The sequence below is a fragment of the Rousettus aegyptiacus genome, unplaced genomic scaffold, assembly GCF_014176215.1.
Source record: "Rousettus aegyptiacus isolate mRouAeg1 unplaced genomic scaffold, mRouAeg1.p scaffold_m13_p_14, whole genome shotgun sequence".
NCBI classification, from domain to species: domain Eukaryota; kingdom Metazoa; phylum Chordata; class Mammalia; order Chiroptera; family Pteropodidae; genus Rousettus; species Rousettus aegyptiacus.
In genome coordinates this window covers 45,403,577-45,423,496 of record NW_023416289.1, presented here as the reverse complement: position 1 = coordinate 45,423,496, position 19,920 = coordinate 45,403,577, and the positions used below count along the sequence as shown (strand labels likewise).

The window sequence follows — 19,920 nt, the reverse complement described above, 5'->3', positions numbered from 1 at the left end:
CCGGAGCAGGGCCTTGAGCACTCAGACTTGTGAGGCCTCTCCCAGCTCCACCTTAAGCGTCCCCCTCCCCCCTTCTGCGGAGGATGGGAAGTGCCAGCTCCAGCCCCAGGTGTCCGGGCCACTCTCGCCCCCCTGGCCCTAGTGCAGCAGGGAGCTGGTGACCAGCCCCCCAATGACCCCTCCATCCTTCCCTTCGGGCGCCACACACACACACACACACACTAGCCCTAGGAATGTTCCCTGCTGTGAGAGCACCCGCCTCCCCCCCCAACATCCACAAAAAAATTAAATAACAGAGAGAGAGGAGAGGGAGGAGGGAGGAAGGGATGAGAGAGACGGAAACAGAAGAGGCAGGAGAGGAGGAGGTGGAGAGAGATAAAGGAGAGAGAGAGAGAGAAGCTTAGAGAGGTAGAGAGAGAGGAGGTGAAGAGGGAGAGAAGGGAGAGAAAGAAGCAGGAGCAGAGAAGGGAGAGAGGGAGGAGGAGGAGGTGAGGGGAGCAGAATGGAGACATGGAGTTAGGTGGCTTGGGAAAGCTTAATGAAAAGAGAGCCCAAAGGGGGTGTGGATTAGGAACCAAGAGGTGACCCTGGGAGAAGCAGAAGGCAGAGAGAGGAGTAGAGAGATCGGGAGGCAGAGGGAGACTGGAGGGCTGGGCGGGGAGAAGGAGAGGCACAGAGTGGGGAGAGAAGAGTGGGTTGGGGTGTTCTGTCCCCCGCTGCCTTGGTATTTGGGAACCGGGACTCCCCGTGGGGAGGAGAGGGGAGGGGCTGGAAGTCCTGGAGGGACAGGGTCCCGCAGACAGGAGAGGGGACAGCAGAGACAGGGGGGCCGGGCACTGGGAAGGGGTCGCCCAGAGGCCTCCCGGGCATGGGGGGTGCAGCTCGTCTGAGCGCCCCTCGCGTGCTGGTTCTCTGGGCTGCGCTGGGGGCGGCAGGTAAGGCTTGGCGTCGGGGCAGGAGCCCCTGGGGGCGGGGAGGGGCGCGGTACCGAGGAAAGGGACTCAGGCTGCTCTCTGCCCAGTTCACATCGGACCCGCACCTGACCCCGAGGACTGGTGGAGCTACAAGGAGAATCTCCAGGGAAACTTCGTGCCAGGTGCAGCCGGGGCGGGGATCCAGGCGTCCGGGCCCCTGGGTGGCTCCTTCCTGGGTCCCGGGGATCCTCTCCACGCCGGGAGTTCCAGCCCCTCCCTCCCTGCCTCAGGAGTTCGGCTCAGCCTCTGAACCCCAGCGGCTCACCATGGGACATTATACATGCGCATTTCAAGAAGGGAGTGGGAGTGAGTGGGTGGAAAGCGAGTGTGGGGGTGGAAGGCTGTGTGTGTGCGGGCGTGTTTGCAGGGAAGGAGGCAGGCAGGTCCTTGCTCTGCTGGGAACCAGAGCTTCGGTGGCCACGTTCCCCGCCTCGTCCAGCGCTGTTGCAACTCCTCTCCCCCGTACATTCATTATCCAGCTGAGCTACAGGGGAGACAGAAAGAACTACAATTCCCATGGGCTCTGGGGCAGTGGGTGGCCGGCAGCCCTAGGGCCTGCTGGGGGTTGTAGTTTCTTCCCCCAATGACTTCATTTAAGATGGCTTTGATCGAGGAGACGCTTGGAGTGTTGGGGGTCTTAGGAAACTCCTCCAAGATTCTTCTAGGACCCAGGATTCTGGATCCCAGCTCCCTTCTCCCTCATTCCCAGGAGTCCAGGTCCCCAGCCCTTCCTGTCCTAGAATCCAGAAGTCCAGACCACAGCCTCCCCACCATATGACAAGATTGGGATCCTGACTTCTGACTCTTCTCTCCCTGCCTTGCCCCCACCCCAGGGCCTCCCTTCTGGGGGCTGGTGAATGCAGCCTGGAGTCTGTGTGCGGTGGGGAAGAGGCAGAGCCCCGTAGATGTGGAGCTGAAGAGGGTTCTTTATGACCCCTTCCTGCCCCCGCTGAGGCTCAGCACTGGGGGAGAGAAGGTAAGGGGTCTGGCGGGAGGGCTTACCAAATCCACTGGGGTGAGCATGAGTGGAGGCTGGGTGGGGTGCTCAGGTGGGAGGCCAGCCTTGGGAAAGAAGGAATACATGCTGGAGGAGAGGAGACTCCTGCCACTCTAAAATGGATTGCCCTTATCACAAATGGCTCCCTGTCTCCCTGTCTCCATAGAAGCCATGGTTAAAGCAGACCATTTCCTGTGTCAGGAACTGTCTTAAAAGCTTGCTAAGCCCTCTGATCCTCACAGTAACCCTACGAATAGGTGTTACTATTACCCTTATTTTATGGATGCAGAATCTGAGGCACAGAGAGGTTAAGTTACTTGCCCGAGGTCACACAGCTAGAGTGCCTGCGCTGGGATTCGAACCTGGACAGAGTGGTCCCAGCTTCCATGCTCTTGCCCACTTTGCAATGCCATTTCTCATAAGAGCCCACGCCATCCTTCTTCACTCAGCTGTCCCAGCTAAAAGCCTCAGAGCCGTTCCCCAGCCTGTTCTCTCCTTTATCCCCATTTCCGGTCTCTGTCCTTTCTAGTCTCCCTGCTACACACCATTTGAATTGTTTCACTTCTCGTCGCTTCCACTGCCCCCATCGTTGTCTTGCACCTGGACTGATGCCATAGCTTCCTCCCTGGCTTGCCTCTCTGCCTCCTGCAACCCAGCTGGAGAGATGTTTAAAAACACAAACCAGATCATACCACTCTCCTGCTCAAAATCCTTCTCTCAGGATAGGTACTAATAGCAAACATTTAATAGGATGTACCATGTACCTGGCACTGTGCCAAGTGTGTTATATATATTCAGCTATTTAAATGAAAATACAAAACACCCCATCATTGCCCATCTGGCTCCCATCACCGTCTTCTCCTTCGCCAACTGGGTTCTAGTCCCACTCGCCTTTTTGCTGTCATTAAAACAGACCACCTCAGGGCCTTAGCATTTGCTGTTCTTTATTCCTGGAATGCCCTTCTTGTTCTTTGCAACTAACCCCTACTTATCCTTCAGGTCTCCATTCAAATGTCACCTCCTCGTGGAAGTCTTTCCTGACCTCCCCCTCCACTCCCATCTAGGCCAGATTTCCCATTACTCTTTCTTAGAGCTCCCAGTTCTTCCCAGCATGAGTGCAGGATGTGATTAATTAAGCAGTTACTTATGTGATTCAGTATTTGTTGTGTCTCTCCCCAATTAGAACATATGCTCCATGAGCCCTAGGATTTTTGTCTCCTCGTTCACTGTTCTCTTCCTGGCATCCATGGCATGTAGTAACAGCTCGCTAAATATTTAATTAAGTAAATTCGTCAATATCGAGCACTGACTGTTGGACCAGCACAGACCCTGGAACGTCGGTGCTCAAAATGCGTTGAATGATTCAATGATTGTCGGAAGCCGGAAATGGAGTGGAAATGGGAGGAAAGAGGACTTCTCTGCGTCTCTGTGACGGCTTCCACCTCTCCCACAGCTCCGGGGCACCCTGTACAACACTGGTCGCCACGTCTCGTTTCTGCCCGCGCCCCGGCCCGTGGTCAACGTGTCTGGGGGTCCCCTCCTTTATAGCCATCGACTCAGTGAGCTGCGGCTGCTCTTTGGAGCACGCGATGGGGCCGGCTCTGAACACCAGATCAATCACCAGGGCTTCTCTGCTGAGGTGGGGGCACCTGACCTCTGACACTTGACCCCTGCCCTGAGTAGACCCGACTCCTCCCAGCTCACCCTCCTCTTAATGCCTCACCAAATCCTCCCTATGTAATTGCGCCCCCACCCCGAGCCTTAATCCTTAACCTGATTTGGGAACCCCAGAGTTGCACCCATTCTCTCCTCCCCTTCTGCTAGGGGACCCCACTCTCTGTGCTCCCTTCCCAGGTACAACTTATCCACTTCAACCAAGAGCTCTATGGGAACCTCAGTGCCGCCTCCCGAGGCCCCAATGGCCTGGCCATTCTCAGCCTCTTTGTCAATGTGAGCCCAAGTGGGATTCAGAGGGAGGGAGGGGCTGGGTACCTGGAAAAATCCAGGGTCTGAGTAAGGGGGAGGCTGGGAGGCCCAGACTCCTGGGTCCTGGGTGAGGAAAGGATGGGAGGTTTGGACTTCTGGGTTCCTACTTACTCACCTCCAAGCCCCACACAGGTGGCTGGCAACTCAAACTCATTTCTCAGCCGCCTCCTGAACCGCGACACCATCACCCGCATCTCCTATAAGAGTGAGTCCCCGGCGCGCTCGCTCGTGGGGGCGTGCACAGGAGGGGAGCCGAAGAGAGGTGCACTGCTTCACTCTGGCTTGTACACCTGCAGATGACGCCTACTTTCTTCAAGACCTGAGCCTGGAGCTCCTGTTCCCGGAATCCTTCGGCTTCATCACCTATCAGGGCTCTCTTAGCACCCCGCCCTGCTCAGAGACTGTCACCTGGATCCTCGTGGACCGGGCCCTCAATATCACCTCCCTCCAGGTGACCCTCGGTCTGCCTTCCCTCTGTCCCCACCACCTGTTGCCTCATGTGCCCTCCTTCCCCAAGTTCACTGGGAGCCGGAGGGGGTTAGAAGGTCAGATAACTCTGGAGGGTGGGTGGGTGCGGTGGGGCTGAACAAGGCCCTTACTACCCGCTCCCAGAGGCGGACTTCCTGCGTGACGTCACCAGGACCATTCATATTCACTCCCAGTTTCCCACTGTCCTCCTGCGGCAGATGCACTCCCTGAGACTCCTGAGCCAGAATCCTCCATCCCAGATCTTCCAGAGTCTCAGCGGTAACGGCCGGCCCCTGCAGCCCTTGGCCCATAGGGCCTTGAGGGGCAACAGGGACCCCCGGCACCCGGAGAGGCGCTGCCGAGGCCCCAACTACCGCCTGCATGGTATGGTCCAGTCTGCACCCCTCCTCCACGTCTTGGTCCAACCCGCCTATGTCTTTCCCCATGGCGCAGTATGGTACAGTCCTATCACCCTTTGCCGCTTCTATGTGGGATCCACCTCCCCGCCGGAGACCATTGCTGGTCCATGATTTGTCTTCCCTCTTCACTGCTTGTAACTTGTAATTTAGCCTATAACGCGAGCCCCCTGGCTTCCTGATGGTACAATTAACCGTTGGTCCGTGGTTCCTAGTACGATGGCTTTCCAGAATTGGTACAGTCCGGATTCATTCCCTGTTTCCTTGTGGGATACCCTACATTTGGGCTGTTCCATAATCTGATCATCCCCCCTTTGCTGAGAATCAACATGGTACAGCCCCCTTCCCTTCCTACTGCTTCCTCATGGTTCAGCCCAGTGAGCTAAACGGCCACCTTTCTGGTTTCTCAACATGGTACAGTCCTGACCCCTCCAAGAATACCTTCATGTAGCTCAGCCTAATGCTGAAACTGGACGTCCCTATTCCACTCCTGCTGCCTCCCTGCGGTTCAGCCCACTGCCAGACCATTTTCCCCAGCTTCTCAACCTACTACACTCCGGTTCCCCCTTCTCAGCCTCCCAGTGGCAGAGCCCTCCGTGGCCCAGCCCCCCGTCCCCGGCACGTGGTGCCCTAAACTAACGCGTCCCACCGGTGTCGTCTGTCTTACAGTGGATGGTGCCCCCCACGGTCGCTGAGACTACCTATCGAGGATTGCGCCTGCCGTCCAGACCCTCCCCACGAGGAGAGGGGAGTCACCCCTGAAACAAAGCTATTAAAGGGACAGAATACTTCCTGTTTCTAAGTGGTCTGATTTTAGGCGCGGAGGGGAAACATTTGGGTGTTACAGAATAGTAGCCTTATTCTAGAAACCAATCTCCGGCTTCCTAAAGCCCATCACTGTTTTTGGCTTCCTGGTACCCAAAACAGTCATCTGGATATGCGGCTCCTTTAAGAGGAACCTCTTGCCGCGCCCCCCCCCCCTCACCCAGTCCCGGGGTCAGGCAGCACGCGCAGAGCCATGTGCTTCCCCCTCCTGCCTGCCTCATTGGCTCCAACTGGGTCACGGTCCCGCCCCCAACACCGTCTCCCATTGGGCAAATGTAGGTCAGGGTCCCGCCTCCCACCAAAAGGCAAGGCAACTTCACGCGTAGAGTCCCTCCTGCGCCCTCCTGGGCCTTGGCGGATCCAGGGGTCCCATTGGCTGTGCGTCTCTAGGGGTCCGGACGCGATTGGCCGGCACTTTCAGCCCGAGGGAGGCACGCGGCTGGGGTGCATGGCTCAAGAGGCGGGAGGGGCAGGGCGGGCGGGGGCCGAGAGGAGGGTTGCTCACAGTGGCGTCGGGTGTTTTGGTTTGGCTTTTTTTTTTTTTTTTCTTTCCGCGAAAGAAGTTTGCTTTGGCCACGCCTCAAGGCGGCCGCCTCCTCCTGCCCCCTCCCCCGCCCCTCCGTGCACACCTCTTGGTGCAGATTGCAGAGCGCCTTCCGTTGAGAGAGCTGCAGAATTTGCAAGAGCCAGCCTCGCCCACCTTGTAGAAGGAGCTTCTTGAGTCCCCTTAAACCCTCGGTTGCGAAGAGCTGACCGCCTGGTTTGATCACCGCCCCTCGCCCAGACTGCATGGTCTCCTGGGACCCTCTAGAGTTGCACGTTTCAGCACCGAGGACTGCAAATCCCCGTCGCTCCTAGGATTTACTCTTCTGGATACTGGAATCTTGCAAGCTACGCTCGCCCGGTCCTGGGCAGACACTGGCTGGCCCAAACCACAGGAGTGTATCGCCGACTGGCAGGCCAACTCTTCGCCTCTCCATGAGCTCGTGAGCCTGCGGGCAGGTGCCCGGCGATGTCGCGGCCCGTGAGCGACAGGACCCCGGTTCCCCTGCTGCTGGGCGGCCCGGCCGGGGCCCCCCCTGGCGGGGGAGCGCTGCTTGGTTTGCGGAGCCTTCTGCAGGGGACCAGCAAGCCCAAAGAACCAGCCAGCTGTGAGTTCTAGCCCCGACCTCGCCCAGCTCAGACACCCTACTCCCATAGGGACTCCAGCGCTAAGGGAGGGTGGTCCACAGCTACCCTCTCTGGGCCGAGAGTCCATCTTCCCACCTTAATCTAATCATTTACTGAGGTGTTTAGGCCTCCAGATCTCTCAGTACCCAGTACCGGAAAGTACCAGCTCTCAAGCCCATCTACCCCGAGGACCCAAAGTCTAGGCCCCAGCCCCCTCTTGTTTTTGGTTACGAGTGTCTGCACCCTTGGGGTCCAGGGCGGAGGGATGGGGTGTGTCGGATGCTCACACGGTAGTGACACGGGCTTGGGCGGGGCCTCCTGGGGTCACATGGAGTCTAGGGATGAGGAATGTGCCCCAGGAATAAAGCCCCTTCCTGCCCCTTACAGAGTGTGGGGGCGGGGAGAAAGGGGTACAGTGCCACAGGGACTGTGGGGGGTGGGTTATAGAGGAATCACAGAGCTGTCATTTTTTTCTCTCACCTGCCCAACCCTCCACCTAACCTCTATCTGAACTTCCGTCCTCCTTCTATGTCTGTACCCCTTAACGGGTCTCTGTCCCCATTTCTCTCTGCATCTCTGGGTCCCTGTCCTCCCTTCTGAGTTTCTATCCCCCTCTCGGTTTCTGTCCCCTTATCTCTGTCTATACTGCCTCCGTCTCTGTCCTTTCTCTATGGGTCTCTCCCTGAGTCTCTATTCCCTCCACTCTCTGGGTCCTTTCCCTCCCTCTCCGGTCTCCCCCGTCCGTCTCCTCTTTCTTTGGATCTCTATACCCCCTTTTCTCTTGTCTCTGACTTGGGGTCTCTTCTTTATATTCCTCTCCCTTCCACCCTGCCTGGTCTTTCCCTGGCCCCCAGGTCTCTTGAAGGAAAAGGAGCGCAAGGCGGCTCTGCCGGCAGCAACGGTCCCCGGGCCGGGCCTGGAGACGGCGGGTCCGGCTGATGCCCCATCTGGGGCGGTGGTGGGCGGCGGGTCCCCGCGGGGGCGCCCGGCGACCGCGCCTGGCCCAAGTCTGCTGGCGCCGCTGCTGTGGGAGCGGACGCTGCCGTTCGGCGACGTGGAGTACGTAGACCTGGACGCCTTCCTGCTGGAGCACGGGCTCCCGCCCAGCCCGCCGCCCCCCGGCGGCCCGTCACCGGCGCCCTCGCCCGTGCGCACGCCCGCGCCCTCCCCGGGGCCCGGCTCCTGCGGCTCGGCTTCCCCTCGCTCCTCGCCCGGGCACGCCCCCGCCCGGGCTGCCCTCGGGGCCGCCGGCGGCCACCGCGCAGGTGCGGCGGGGGCGGTGCCAGGCCATGGGTGGGCGGGGCTTAGGCTACGAGGGGCGGGGCTGTGAGACACCCGGGGCGGGTAGGTGGCTTTGGGGCTGCGCGCCTGAATTCTGGACCCCGTAGTTGAGAGATCTCAGGAGAGGAGATCGAATTTTGTGTCCCTTACTAGGTCAAGTACTGGGTCCATAGGAAAGGAGGGACTTAGGACCCCAAATTGCAGAAAGCTTGCTCAGCGGGGAGGTAGTGTGGACTTTTTGTAGGGTGTGGGGACTCGTGGAATCGGGACTGGGAGCCCCGAACACCGGAGTTGTTTACTGGGGAGTGGACTGCGCCCCTTGTTCTGGGCCCGGAGTTGGTGGAACTGGGATAAGACCGGAACTCCTATGCCCTCTATGGGCTTAGGGGGAGGGCTGGGCACAGACTAATGTTTCCCCACACATAAGGGTTGTCAGCTCTCGTTCCTGGGTCCTTCACTGGAGAGGGGCTAGGCCCCCGGGTCCTGGAGTCCACCAGAGGGAAAAGGTCGAGGATCTTCACCCTAGGTCTTCCATTGGGGCGAGGGCCGAGCTTCCTGTATTCCTGGGAGAGGAGGGGCCCGGGATCCCAGAATTGTGTGTACCCCAGTGGTGAGGGGATTGGAGCCCTGGGGAGAAGATCGAGGGAGCCGGTTCTCCTGTGTTCCCCAGAGAGCAGGGGGTACTGAATCTTTGGAGGTTGAGAGGTTCGAGCTGAGAGACCCGAGGGATCGAGAGGAAAGGTGTGCTCCCTCGGGCACCTTGGGGTCGGGCTGCAGATCGGGGATTCCTGGACACACCTGCCACTGGTCCGACCTCCGGGCAGAACCAGGGCCCTCCCCTTCCCAGCCGCACATTCCCGCGCCACGTGAGTCCTCTCCTAACCTCCTCCGTGCTTCGCGCACGCGCGGTCACGCGGGAGGGGGCGGGGCCTAGGGAACGTGAGGGCTCCTGTGGCGGCGGGGGGGCGGGGCGGGAAAGCAGGCGCAGGCACGTGACTCGGCCCTGAACCTGTGTCCTCAGCTGGCCCCGGCTTGCTTGATCTTAAAGGCACAGGCCGCCTGCCTTTCCTCTTGAACCAACCTGGAACCTCAGCCGTTTTCATTTCTCTTCCCTGACTCTTGAGAGCTAATTGTTCTTAAGAGGCTAACTTTTCAGTGCATCAAATTCCTTTCCCTGAGCAGCCAGGGGCCTAGGCTTTGGTCAGGCATTCCGTAAGGATTCAGGCTAAGCTATAGGAAAGAAGCGAGCACTGTGATTCTGAAGGCCTGAGGTTTTACAAGTAATAGCCCAGACTACGAAGAGCAGGTAATGCTTGGGCTTTAGTTTCCCCGTTTGTAAAAGTGGAGTTGGTTCCATGATTTCTAAGCATCTTTGTGGGTTGGGTAGTCTTCCTATTTTATATTAAGGAGGTCGATCCCTGGCGAGCTTTATGTTAGACCACATAAGGACCTTTCTTATGGTGCATACAGTACCTGAGCAGGGGGTAGCCTCCGGGAACCTCCTCTTCAAAATAAATACACACAGGTGATACATTTTATTTCCCCAAGGCCTGACCTCTCGGGACACACCCAGCCCTGTGGACCCAGATACTGTGGAGGTGCTGATGACCTTTGAACCTGACCCTGCTGATTTAGCTCTGTCAAGCATTCCTGGCCATGAGACCTTTGACCCTCGGAGACATCGCTTCTCAGAGGAGGAACTTAAGCCCCAGCCCATCATGAAGAAGGCGAGGAAGATCCAGGTGCCAGAGGAGCAGAAGGTGAGCGCTGCTGGATGTAGGACACGGGCTTGGCTTGCACAAGCCCCACAGCCAGGGACGGCCCCTTCCTCACAGGAAGGCCTTGGTTCTCACTTGGCTTAGTGCTCAGGTTCACCTACAGCCAAGGATCAGCCCTCCTTGACTGTGGAGCTCGAGGGGACAAAATGTTGAGTTTGATTTTTGAAGATAGCATTATTATTGTGAGATGGAGACTCGGCCAGCCCTGCTGGACCAGGTTGTACAGACTTGGAGCTTCTCCTGTCAGCTGGACCGAAAACCCTCTGTGGGGCGGGCTTCAGGCTCTGCTGGGCATGGTTGCTAAGGACAGCATTTCTTAACAACGGGGTGTCAGTCTGTCTCTTCTTAGCAGCCAACCAGGCTGAGGCTGGTCCTTTGATCTCTGATTTAGGACATCCTTCGTGGCGATTGCATCTGCCTAGGGTGCAGACTTTGCCAGCCCTGTAGGCTTGTTTCCTGGGTCTGGACTGCCTCATTGGCAACAGGGCTTGGGTTCCCATTAGCAACCAGGGCCACAATCTGATCTGAGGTGCTTGGGGCCGTGGCTGCATCTTTTTGGCATTTTGCCTTTCCAAGTTCTGGGTGCTCTCCCAACAAGAAGTGCCTGGATTTCCCTCACAGGACTTTGCCATGCCTTCGTATAAGACACAACTACTCGAAGCAGCGAGGGCTGGCCTACAAACCAAATCTTGACCAGTGGTTTCTTCTGACACAGGGCCTTATTGCCAGGGACTGGATTTGCCCCAGCAAGCTGGAATAAGGCTTTAATTAGATGGGGGTCAAATGGCATCTTTCAGAGCTCTGTACTAAGGCGTAGTATTCCCATGCAACCAAATTCCAGAACTAAAGCACCCTAGACATAATCATGTGGGGAGCTCTCAGGACAGCCCCTCTGCTAGGGGACAGCTCTTTTAGGAACCAGGATGTTGGGCTGGAGGCAGCTCTTTGACCTCTATTTAAGGCCAGTGAGTCTGAAGCCAGCTGCAGGTATTGGGACTACTTAGACCTTACTTTTGTTTGCTGAGGAGGATTGAGGTTGCCTTGGCAACCAAGTCCAAAGGGACCAGCTCTGGTAGGATTTTATAGAACAGCAAGCCCCATCACTGGGGAGGCTAGGCTTTCCTTAGCAACCAGGACCTGGAAAGGTGATGTATAGGACAGTGCTTTTGACTGGGAGCCCTCACATCCTGAGGGTCCTGTTGCTAGGATACAATCAGCCTTAGCAACCAGGAGCTAACTGCGGACCTTTTTCAAGTGAGGAGGGTAGGGTCTGCTTTGCACAGTGGGGTCTGCTTGAAGCCCAGTTACTTGGGGTAGGAGGCTATCTCATGTGTTAGCTATTGCTAGGGGCCTGCTCTCCTTAGCAACCAGGGCCCTAGAAGGGCAGATCCTCGGGGTACCCATCCCAGGGGAGACCTGGTATCCTTTAGGCCCCAGTGCTGGGCAAGAAGCCGCCCTGAAAGCCTTTTAGATTTCCCTGGCCCTTGAAAGCACAAGCGAAGCAGCTCCTTCCTTTTTCTCTCGCTGTGGCCCGGGGCCCCGCCGGACCTCATTGCTTTCCCACCTCCGCATCCGCAGGACGAGAAGTATTGGAGCCGACGGTACAAGAATAACGAGGCAGCGAAGCGGTCCCGCGACGCCCGGCGTCTCAAAGAGAACCAGATATCCGTGCGGGCGGCCTTCCTGGAGAAGGAGAACGCTCTTCTGCGGCAGGAGGTGGTGGCCGTCCGCCAGGAGCTGTCCCACTACCGCGCCGTGCTGTCCCGCTACCAGGCCCAGCACGGAGCCCTGTGAGGCTGCCCCACACCCCCTCGCGGCGGCGTTTGCCTCTGCCTCGCTCAGACTTGTGCCCTGACGCCCTCTTCCCTCCCCGCCCTGTGGCCCACGGGCCGGCCAGCTGGGTACCCCAGGGACGTGATGATGCAGATAAATACATTTATATTTTTAAGAAAAAGCGAGCCTCCCCCCTCCCTCGAGGGAGCGGGGAGGAGCCTCTGTGTGTGCCCCCGGCACGTCGGGGACCCCACCTTCCCACCGCCTCCGTCAACACGATCCTGAATAAATCTTAATAACCCCAGAGCCAGCTGTCGTGGGGGAGGAGGCAGCCCCCTGGACCCAGTTCAAGGCCAGCGGGTCACACTGGCTACAGTCCGTGGGCAGGTCTGGGTTTCCCGCAACCAAAGCCAAGAGCTGCTGTCAGCGCAGATCACTCCCCACGTTTACCGGATGGAGGTGGTAGCGAGGTCTGAGGAAAGAAGCGACTGCCTTTATTGCATAGACCTTTTCAATTGCTTCGAAGATCGGGGTTGGGGGACGCACTGGAAACGGAGGACGGAAATGAATTTCCCCGCCCACACCCGCGGGGCGAGGGGAAGGGAACTTTAGTGCAAATCCGAGCGTCGGCTGGGGAAACCTGCCCCGCCTGGGCCGACTGGCCAGTTAAGTGGAGGCACTGGAATGGGCAGGGCGAGCGCAGGGCTCTGACTGGCCCACTAAGTCCTCTCCCAGCCCGTACGTTCCAGGTCCCGTCACTGGACGACGCGTTAATGCAGGCTCCGCCCTCAGCCGACCCGGCCTTCATTGAGGGTCTGGACCGAGGTTCCTCCTCATTGGTCAGGCACTCTACCTTCCAGGGAAGCCCACTTATCTGGAACCCTGACGGTCTGCATCCTCTGGAAGTCGGGACACCCTCCAGCATCACCTCTGACCCACTGGGGGTGGGGGTAATCCCGAAACAGGGCTAACGTCCCTGCACATGAGGACTGCCCCCTAACTCTAGCAGCCATGCCCCGCCCCTTGGAATGTAGGCCCCGCCCCTGGCGGGCTCCAAGCTTTGTTAGGTTCAGGGCTTCCGCCCAGGGCAGCCCGGAGGCCCCGTGATTAAGGTTCCAAGGCCCGGATGCACCTGCGCCTGCAGCGGCCCGTACTCCACCTGCTCCCCGTCCACCGTGAGCACTCCGCGAGGAGTGAGCGGCTCGAGGCGGAAGGCACGAGCCGCGGCATACCCAAGTTGCGGGCAGCCCAGGCTGAAGTGGCTACCCCGTTCCATGGCCAGGAAAAGGCGTAGCAGTGCAGCCCGCGAGATGCCACCGCGCACCCAGCACAGGTGTACCAGTCCATCGTCAAAGCGTGCGTGGGGAGCTGCCACCAGGTCAGCCCCCAGATGGCTGGGTGAGATGGCCAATATGAGCACAAAGTCCCCCTCCAGGGTCACCCAGCCTGGGGGTAGTGGGGTGCCCAGAGGAGGCAGCAGGTGGTCTGGTGGGCCCCCAGTAGAGATGGCTACCGGGTCACCGTCAGGGGTGGGAGGCAGGAGCCCAGAGGATGCTGGCATTTCCGGGGACCCCTCGGTGATGGGTGCCAGTACAGCGGCCTTGGGAGAGCCAGGGGGCGAGGGCAGCAGTGGGTCTGGGGAGAGTGGAACATCCCCAGCCCCACCCCAGTCCACAGCCAGCTCTGGGCCCCCACCGTTGAGGGACAGGATGGGCAGTGGTTCAGGTGAGCCAGGGGAGGTCAGGGCAGGCTGAGGCAGGGGCAGGGGCAGGGGCAGGTCAGACACAGAGCGATGCAGGGGTGAGTGCGCCATGGGTGGGACTGGAGCTGGGACCAGGGTCAGCTCTGACTTGGCCCGGGGCAGGCCATGGGCAGGGGTGGGCGAGACGGGTTCCACAGTGGCAGGGAGGTAGGAGAGGCGTCCGCAGTAGGTATGCAGTGTGGCGAGGCCCAGGACCGTGCCCAGCGTGAAGCGGGCACTGCCCAAGGCCCTGAAGCGCTCGCTCTGGATGTCCACATCTGACACAAAGCCCCAGGCCACAGACAGGAAGGAGAAACAGCGGGACCCGGAGGCCAGCGTCACAGACAGCAGGTCTAGCGGGCAGCCGCCACCCCGGCAGAGCAACAGCGAGCAGTTGAGCAGCAGGTCAATGCCTAGGGCCGGCTCAAACCTTCAGAGCCAGAGAGGGTTGACACAGTGAGAAAGTAAACAGACCTGGGTGAGAGACAGCGCGGGGAAGGGAGGAGACACATGGCCGAGGGACCAGGAAGACCATGTCCCTGAGCCCGCCTATAGCCACCTGGCCACTTCCAGGTGGACTCTCCTTACTGGGCCAAGTTCCCTTTCAATTCTTCCACTCCACAAGCATTCACTGAGTGTCACCTATGTTCCAGGCACAGCTTTCTAGGCACTAGAGATACAGCTGGGAGCAAGGCCAGCAAGAATGCCAGACGGGTCGACCCAATGGTAGATTGGCAGATGGGGAGAGGAGGTGGAGAGGTGCCGGGTCCCGGCTGGCCCACCCTCAGGCTCGCGTGCAGAAGGAGCAGTCCACTTACCCCCCGTGCTGGTTCACGGCTCCAGCCAATGCGTTGCCCGAGCCACAGGGGAGGATGCCCACGGGCGTCTTCACAGCCTCTTCCCAGTCGGGGCGTTCTAGGAGTCCGTTCAGCACCTGGAGGGCCGGAGACCAGACACCTGGGTGCTGGTCCTGGTCTCTGAAGTCCCCCCAGGGCCAGGGGTCTCCTGCCCTACCTCATATAGCAGCCCATCTCCTGAGACTGTGACGATGCCATCCCACTCGCTCAGGCTCAGCCCCTGGACAAGCTCCCGGGCATGGTTCTGTCGTTCTAATGTGGGGAACCAGGAAGTGAGGCAGCCTGTTCCACACCCTCCCCCCAGCCCATCGCCGTCCACCCTGATGCCACCCTTACCTGTCTGGATGAGGTTGAAGGACAGCCCAGCCTCAGAGATCATCGGCAGCACATGGTTCTTACACCACTGCCAGGCCAGGCCCCGCCCCCCCAAAGGGATTGATCAATAGGAGCAATCGGGGCGGCCTTGGCAAAAGCTGGGTGGTGATTTCTGCAGAGAGAAGAGAAGGAGTCCACAAAGGCCAGGGGCCCAGGCTCCTCACCCCAGAAACAGTAACTGCAAACAGCACGAGGGCTGGCACTGGAGCCTCGTGGGAGTTCAAAGTTGTATTTCTCCCAGGCCCCACCTGCCCAGGCCACCCCTTTCTCCCAGGTGCTGAGAAAAAGGGTTTGGGTGTCTAATCCCTGTTCCCTCTGGACCTATGTGTGGGAGGAGGAAGGTGACCAGTGGTTTCCACTTTCCTCACCTTGAACACCTGAATGCCAAGATCAGGTTGCTTTGCTGTGCACACTCCCTCTGTCACCACCTCTAAGGGCCGGCCCCCAGCAGCCGGCGGGATCCTGGAGGACTTAGGAAGTCCCACCAGATAAGGACACCTAAATCTACCTGCCTGCCAACCAAGAAGCCTCTGTGTAGGCCTCTGCCTGAGAGCCTTCTCCAAACCCCCATAGGCTAATGTTTTAGATGTCACCTCTAAGTGCCCCGGGTGGTGACTGATCACGTCTCAGTCTGCTGCTCTCATCAACCTGGGTGCCTGTGACTCATCTGTGGTCAGGACCCATGGAAGGGGGCAGCAGACACACATCATTTTCTCAGCCTGTGACTTCCTTCTGCAGCCCAACCCTGTCTGGTCCCACTCCTCTGACAGACATGCCACACACACGCCGAACAGTAGAGGCAGAGATGCCCAAAGAGGGAGCTCTGCGGAGACCCGAAGGCGGCCCAGGGTCTCACCACCGTCCTCAGGCAGCGGCAGTCCCCGCAGTAGGCACGTGAGGGCAGTGGCCCAGCGCTGGGCCTCGGCACGGTTCCCTTCATAGTTGGCTGCGCCATCCACACGGAAGGTGCGCGTGGCTCTGTGGCGGCCCCTACGCCGGCCCCTCGGGTAGGTGTAGATGCAGAGGTAGGCCGCCGAGTCAGAGGCGCTGCGGCTCCGGAGAGTGCAGCAGCCCGAGACCTCGGCCAGCAGGACCAGGCCACCCCGGGGCCTGGCTTCAGGCTTTGGGCGCAGCCGCTGCACGTGCAGGGCCTGTGGTGTGAGAGTGAGGGCGAAGCGTGGGCCTCGGGCTGGGTAGGAGCCAAATTCGCCATGCAGGACTGGGGTGCTGGCAGCCAATGGTGGGGGTGGTAGTGGGGCCATGGCCTCGGCCCTGTCCAGGGCACTCCTAGGCTTGTGGCCCCAGCTCCAGGTCAGCTCCTGGTCCAGCCTCTGTAGGGAGGAAGGAGGGCAGGAGTCAAAGTCTGGGACCTCCATGGCAGCTGGAGAGAAGCAGGGGCAAGGCCTGTGGACAGGAGACAATGAAGGGGATCACAGGTGCACCAGAGACAGACAGGCCCGGACAGGTGTGGGGAGACCTTGAAGATACGAGACCAGTTGCACAGGAAGGCCAGAATCTTGGAGGGTCTGCACCCAGCCATGCAAACATTCATTCATTCATTAATTCTCCAAATAGTTACCCAGTACCCTCTACGTGCCAGTCAGTGCCAGGCCCAGCAAACACAGCACGGAACAAATCAGACAAAAATCCCTGCTTTCACGGAGTTTATAGTCTAATCAGAAGACAGAAAAACAAGATAAAGAAAATAAAATACCATGTGTTGGATGATAAGGGCTTTTGGGGGAAATGAGGCAGAGCAGAGAGATCAGGATGGTGCAGATAATAGGAAGAAAGAGACATGCAGAGACACAGAAAAACAACACATGTCCCCAAAGTAACGAGAGAGACGCTCAGACACAAAGGAAAAGGGGGATAAGGCCTAAGAGCCAGAGAAACTCAGAGAAGGAGACAAACGGCTTCAATGAAAAGAGACCTAGGATGATGAAAGATACTCAGGAGAGTAAGAGTTTAGTGCTCCAGGAGGCCCTCTGAGGATCAAAAAGACAAGGGAAAAAAAGACAGCAGATAGGAGAGGCAGGAGATGTAAACACCAAGAAAGACTAAAGAACGGATGTGACACAGGGACTAAGTGGTCAGAGCTAGAAGAGCTACATGCAGGCACCTGCAAGGGTCAGGGGCCAAGAGCTGGACTCTGAGGACTGACCTGGGCATCTGTCTGGCCGCCTGCTCTCCAGGGAGGGGATGGGAGCCGCGCCAGAGGTTCCCTCCCCAAAGGCCCTCCCAAGTTCCTCTGCCCTGCTTCTGCCTCCTCCTTCCTGCTCACCTTTGTTCCCCAATGCCCCACCCACTTAGCCACCTGCCAGTCCTGCTCTTCACCTCTACCAGGAGGGGAGCTACCCCAGATATACCCCCATAAGTGGATGCACCACCCTCATGCCCCACTGCTTGTCTCATATCAGGCTTAGACACAGAACCCTAGATCTCCCCCAGTCCTGGGCCCGAGCCTCTGGCCTGGTCTCCATTCTCTCCACTTCCCAGATACCCTAGAGCTGGACTGGGTCTTTATCCATAGGTCCCCTCAATCCATAACCCTGAGTATTCGTCTCGGGTTTCCCCGGTCTCGGGCCGTTACCCACCAGCTCCGATTTCCACAACCCAGTCCCAGACCTGGGTTTCCATTCCCGGATCCCTCAGTCCCGGTCCTGGTTCTCCATTTCCAACCCACACCCCTGATACCCCAGTCCTGGGCCTGCGTCTCTCCGTTCCTCTTGGTCCCCCGGTTCCCCAGACTCGGGTCCCTGCCCATCCCCCGAACCCTCCTCACACGCCGGGTCCTCCTCCAGGCTGCCCCTCAAGTCACCACCAACCGCCCCCATCTGACCCAGGGGTGTGTGGAGGAGTGTGCATCCGCTCAGCCAATGGCCGCGCGGGCAGCCTGAGCCGCGCCAATGAGTGCGCACGGGGGACGGACCCAGACAACTCGCGAGTCTGGCGCACGGGCCCGCGGCGGGAGAGCCGAAGAACTGGGCGGGGCATCAATGTCGCGAGATCGGTTGCCATTGTAAGTCAGGGCACACGCGCAGCAGGGGAGGCACCATAGCCTCACAACCAGCCGTTATATCGCCATCCTTGTTGAGGGCACGTGAGCCAGTCCCAACCATTGGATTTATAAGAGGGAGCACGATAGAGGTCTTTAGCTGCAGATAGAATGACCCTAATGCAGGTAACAAAAACCCAAAGTTATGCAAAGGGACTTAATAAAAGAGGCCCAGAGAAGTAGTCAGAGGCAAAAAGAGGCTTGGAGAGTATTGTCTCTTATTCAGATAGCGTCAGAGAGAAAGACGCAGAGAAAAGCAATGATACAGACAAAGTAGAATTAAGAATGCGCTAGGTAAGGATGCAAGAAAACCCAGAAAATTAAAGACATACAGAGAGAGATGGGGACAGACACTAAAATGAAAACCAGGGAGAAGAGGCTCATTAATTCACAAATTATCAATAAGCTGTAAGAATTTAATGTACAGCATGGAGAACATAGTCAATAATGTTGTATTAACTCTGCATGGTAGTGACAGATGGTATCTCAACTTTTGATCATTTTGTAATGTATACAAAGTCGAATCACGTTGTACACTTGAAATTGATATAATATTGTATGTCAAATTTTTTCAAATGTCAAACAATTCACCTTGGGCTCAAACTAGAGCAGAGGCAGGATGACATACACATCTGCCTAGTGCGTGACTCAGTTACATGGCAAGACAGAGAGATACAAAGACGGGTGGGAGAGACAGTATCTGAGAGAGACCTCTAAATCAGGAGTGAGGTAAGGAGAGAATGTTGGAGGCCCAGAGACTGAGAGGAACCAAGACCAAGAGACAGAAAGCAAAGATGTTTACAGATAGACATAGAAAGAGCCAAAGACATGGTGAAACCGAAAGAAATCAAGACAAGAATGATATCAGACCTAGAAGCAGGCAGAATCGTAGGAAGAAGCACACGCATAAGGAGATAAGGACAGAGCTTGCTAGAAACAGTTAAATGGAAGTTCATTTATTGCCAAATAACGTACCTTGTGTTTAACTCAGAGTAGCAACAGCACCAGGTACATGCCAAAGAAAGACCCAGAGAGAGAGGGGAACAAAAACAGGGAAACATGGGACCTGAACTTGGGACTCTGGGAGACGGAAGGGCAGATGCACCAATCAAAGAGGCTGAGACACAAGAAAGAGACCAAGTCACAAGAGACGAGGGGAACAGGGACAAGGAAGATGAGTAAATTGTCCCATGGTACTGTGATCTTAACTTTCAGATGGACTCTTACCTGGTTTTACTGCTCCTGTGCTTCAAAGTGTCCATTCATCTGCTGGCCCTCTGCTGTGTTATATCAGCAAGACCCTGGCCCTATGCTGGAGGCCATGGGAGGGTGGTGTGGACAAGGAGTCAAGCTTCACTGTTCAGGCCTGGCCTTTGGCTCTGTGGGGGCAAGGTGAATAAGTCAGAATTTCAAGGGCAGACTATAGGAGACCAGGCTGGATGTGCTGGAGGCCCAAAGGGTAAGGCCTCCCTGGGAAAAGAGGAAAGAAGAGATGTCAGCTTTGTCACTGCCCCAGCCAGTGCCAATAAATAGGGGTGGGCCCTAATTTTTAATGAGCACTTACTATGTGCAAGATGCTGTCCTAAGGATTTTTAGTAACCTATGTAATGCTGAAAAACACCTTATGTGCCAGGCCTATAGTCATCCCTTTTGTAGATAAGGAAAATAAAGCAAAGAGAGGTTAAATGACTTGCTCAAGGTCACACTGTTATTAAGTAGCAGAGCCAAGATTTGCATTTGGTTACAGATGGCATTGCCATCTTCCTATGTTTCCGCTCCTCCCTGCTCTCATCTTCTTCTTTGTAGGTCTCCTCACTCCCGGGGTCTCCATCCCCCCACGCTCGGTCTCTGTCCACTCCCCCTCTGTGTCTTCATTCCTCCTCTTCTCTGAATCTCTCCCTCTTTCTAAGTCTCTCCAACTCCTCTCCTTCGGTTTTTACCCATCCCCTCTCTACTTCACTCCCCAAGCCTGGGACCTCAGCGTGCCTCCCGTGCATTCCAGGACCGTGGACATCTACCACAACGAAACCGCTGGGCCACTTGATTCTCTGTGACTGGGGAAAGCAGCCCCTAGGTGACAGAGGCTGAGAAGGGGTCAAGGCAGGGCCATCTTGGGGCAGAGGGAGAAGCGTGACCTAAAAGGCTGAAATCCTGGCTGCTACAGACTGGGTTAGACCTCAAGTAGGACTCCCCGGCCAGTCCCCGCGCCCGGAAAGCGCAG

General features: G+C 57.6%; 3 protein-coding genes and 1 long non-coding RNA gene across 4 annotated transcripts; 2 read left to right on the top strand and 2 right to left on the bottom strand.

Annotated features, from left to right (window-relative positions):
* The first annotated feature begins 319 nt into the window (after positions 1–319).
* CA11 (carbonic anhydrase 11) lies at positions 320–5,639 on the top strand. The gene is made up of 9 exons (XM_016122422.2): positions 320–935; positions 1,022–1,096; positions 1,808–1,950; positions 3,425–3,610; positions 3,826–3,921; positions 4,090–4,162; positions 4,254–4,408; positions 4,644–4,809; positions 5,511–5,639. Exons 1-9 carry the CDS (start codon positions 869–871, stop codon positions 5,534–5,536), a joined length of 987 nt encoding a protein of 328 aa, XP_015977908.1. The 5' UTR covers positions 320–868; the 3' UTR covers positions 5,537–5,639.
* On the bottom strand, positions 1,117–4,254 carry LOC118611383. The gene is made up of 2 exons (XR_004954296.1): positions 4,073–4,254; positions 1,117–1,458 (listed from the first exon to the last, which is right to left on the bottom strand). It is a non-coding gene; the product is annotated as an uncharacterized LOC118611383 (long non-coding RNA).
* A 575-nt stretch (positions 5,640–6,214) lies between the features above and the next one.
* LOC107498847 (D-box binding PAR bZIP transcription factor) lies at positions 6,215–11,972 on the top strand. The gene is made up of 4 exons (XM_016122428.2): positions 6,215–6,817; positions 7,691–8,101; positions 9,666–9,877; positions 11,474–11,972. The coding sequence occupies exons 1-4, from the start codon at positions 6,679–6,681 to the stop codon at positions 11,687–11,689; spliced, it is 978 nt and encodes a 325-aa protein (XP_015977914.1). The 5' UTR covers positions 6,215–6,678; the 3' UTR covers positions 11,690–11,972.
* Positions 11,973–12,139: 167 nt separating this feature from the next.
* SPHK2 (sphingosine kinase 2) lies at positions 12,140–19,826 on the bottom strand. Its single transcript, XM_036231766.1, is given in 8 exon segments — positions 12,140–13,839; positions 14,228–14,343; positions 14,424–14,518; positions 14,603–14,693; positions 14,695–14,753; positions 15,498–15,972; positions 18,927–19,078; positions 19,676–19,826. Coding segments are annotated over 7 exon segments (1,977 nt in total). The 5' UTR covers positions 18,966–19,078; positions 19,676–19,826; the 3' UTR covers positions 12,140–12,737.
* Between the last annotated feature and the right edge of the window lie 94 nt (positions 19,827–19,920).

What these genes read in the sequence shown, in the direction of transcription:
- CA11 (XM_016122422.2), top strand. Translation starts at nt 869, where the DNA reads ATGGGGGGTGCAGCTCGTCTGAGCGCCCCTCGCGTGCTGGTTCTCTGG. An exon ending in ACCAGGGCTTCTCTGCTGAG is followed by an intron (nt 3,611 to 3,825) that starts GTGGGGGCACCT and finishes CTCCCTTCCCAG; the next exon opens with GTACAACTTATCCACTTCAA. An exon ending in CCCCAACTACCGCCTGCATG is followed by an intron (nt 4,810 to 5,510) that starts GTATGGTCCAGT and finishes TCTGTCTTACAG; the next exon opens with TGGATGGTGCCCCCCACGGT.
- LOC107498847 (XM_016122428.2), top strand. Translation starts at nt 6,679, where the DNA reads ATGTCGCGGCCCGTGAGCGACAGGACCCCGGTTCCCCTGCTGCTGGGC. An exon ending in CGCCGGCGGCCACCGCGCAG is followed by an intron (nt 8,102 to 9,665) that starts GTGCGGCGGGGG and finishes TATTTCCCCAAG; the next exon opens with GCCTGACCTCTCGGGACACA. An exon ending in AGGTGCCAGAGGAGCAGAAG is followed by an intron (nt 9,878 to 11,473) that starts GTGAGCGCTGCT and finishes CCGCATCCGCAG; the next exon opens with GACGAGAAGTATTGGAGCCG.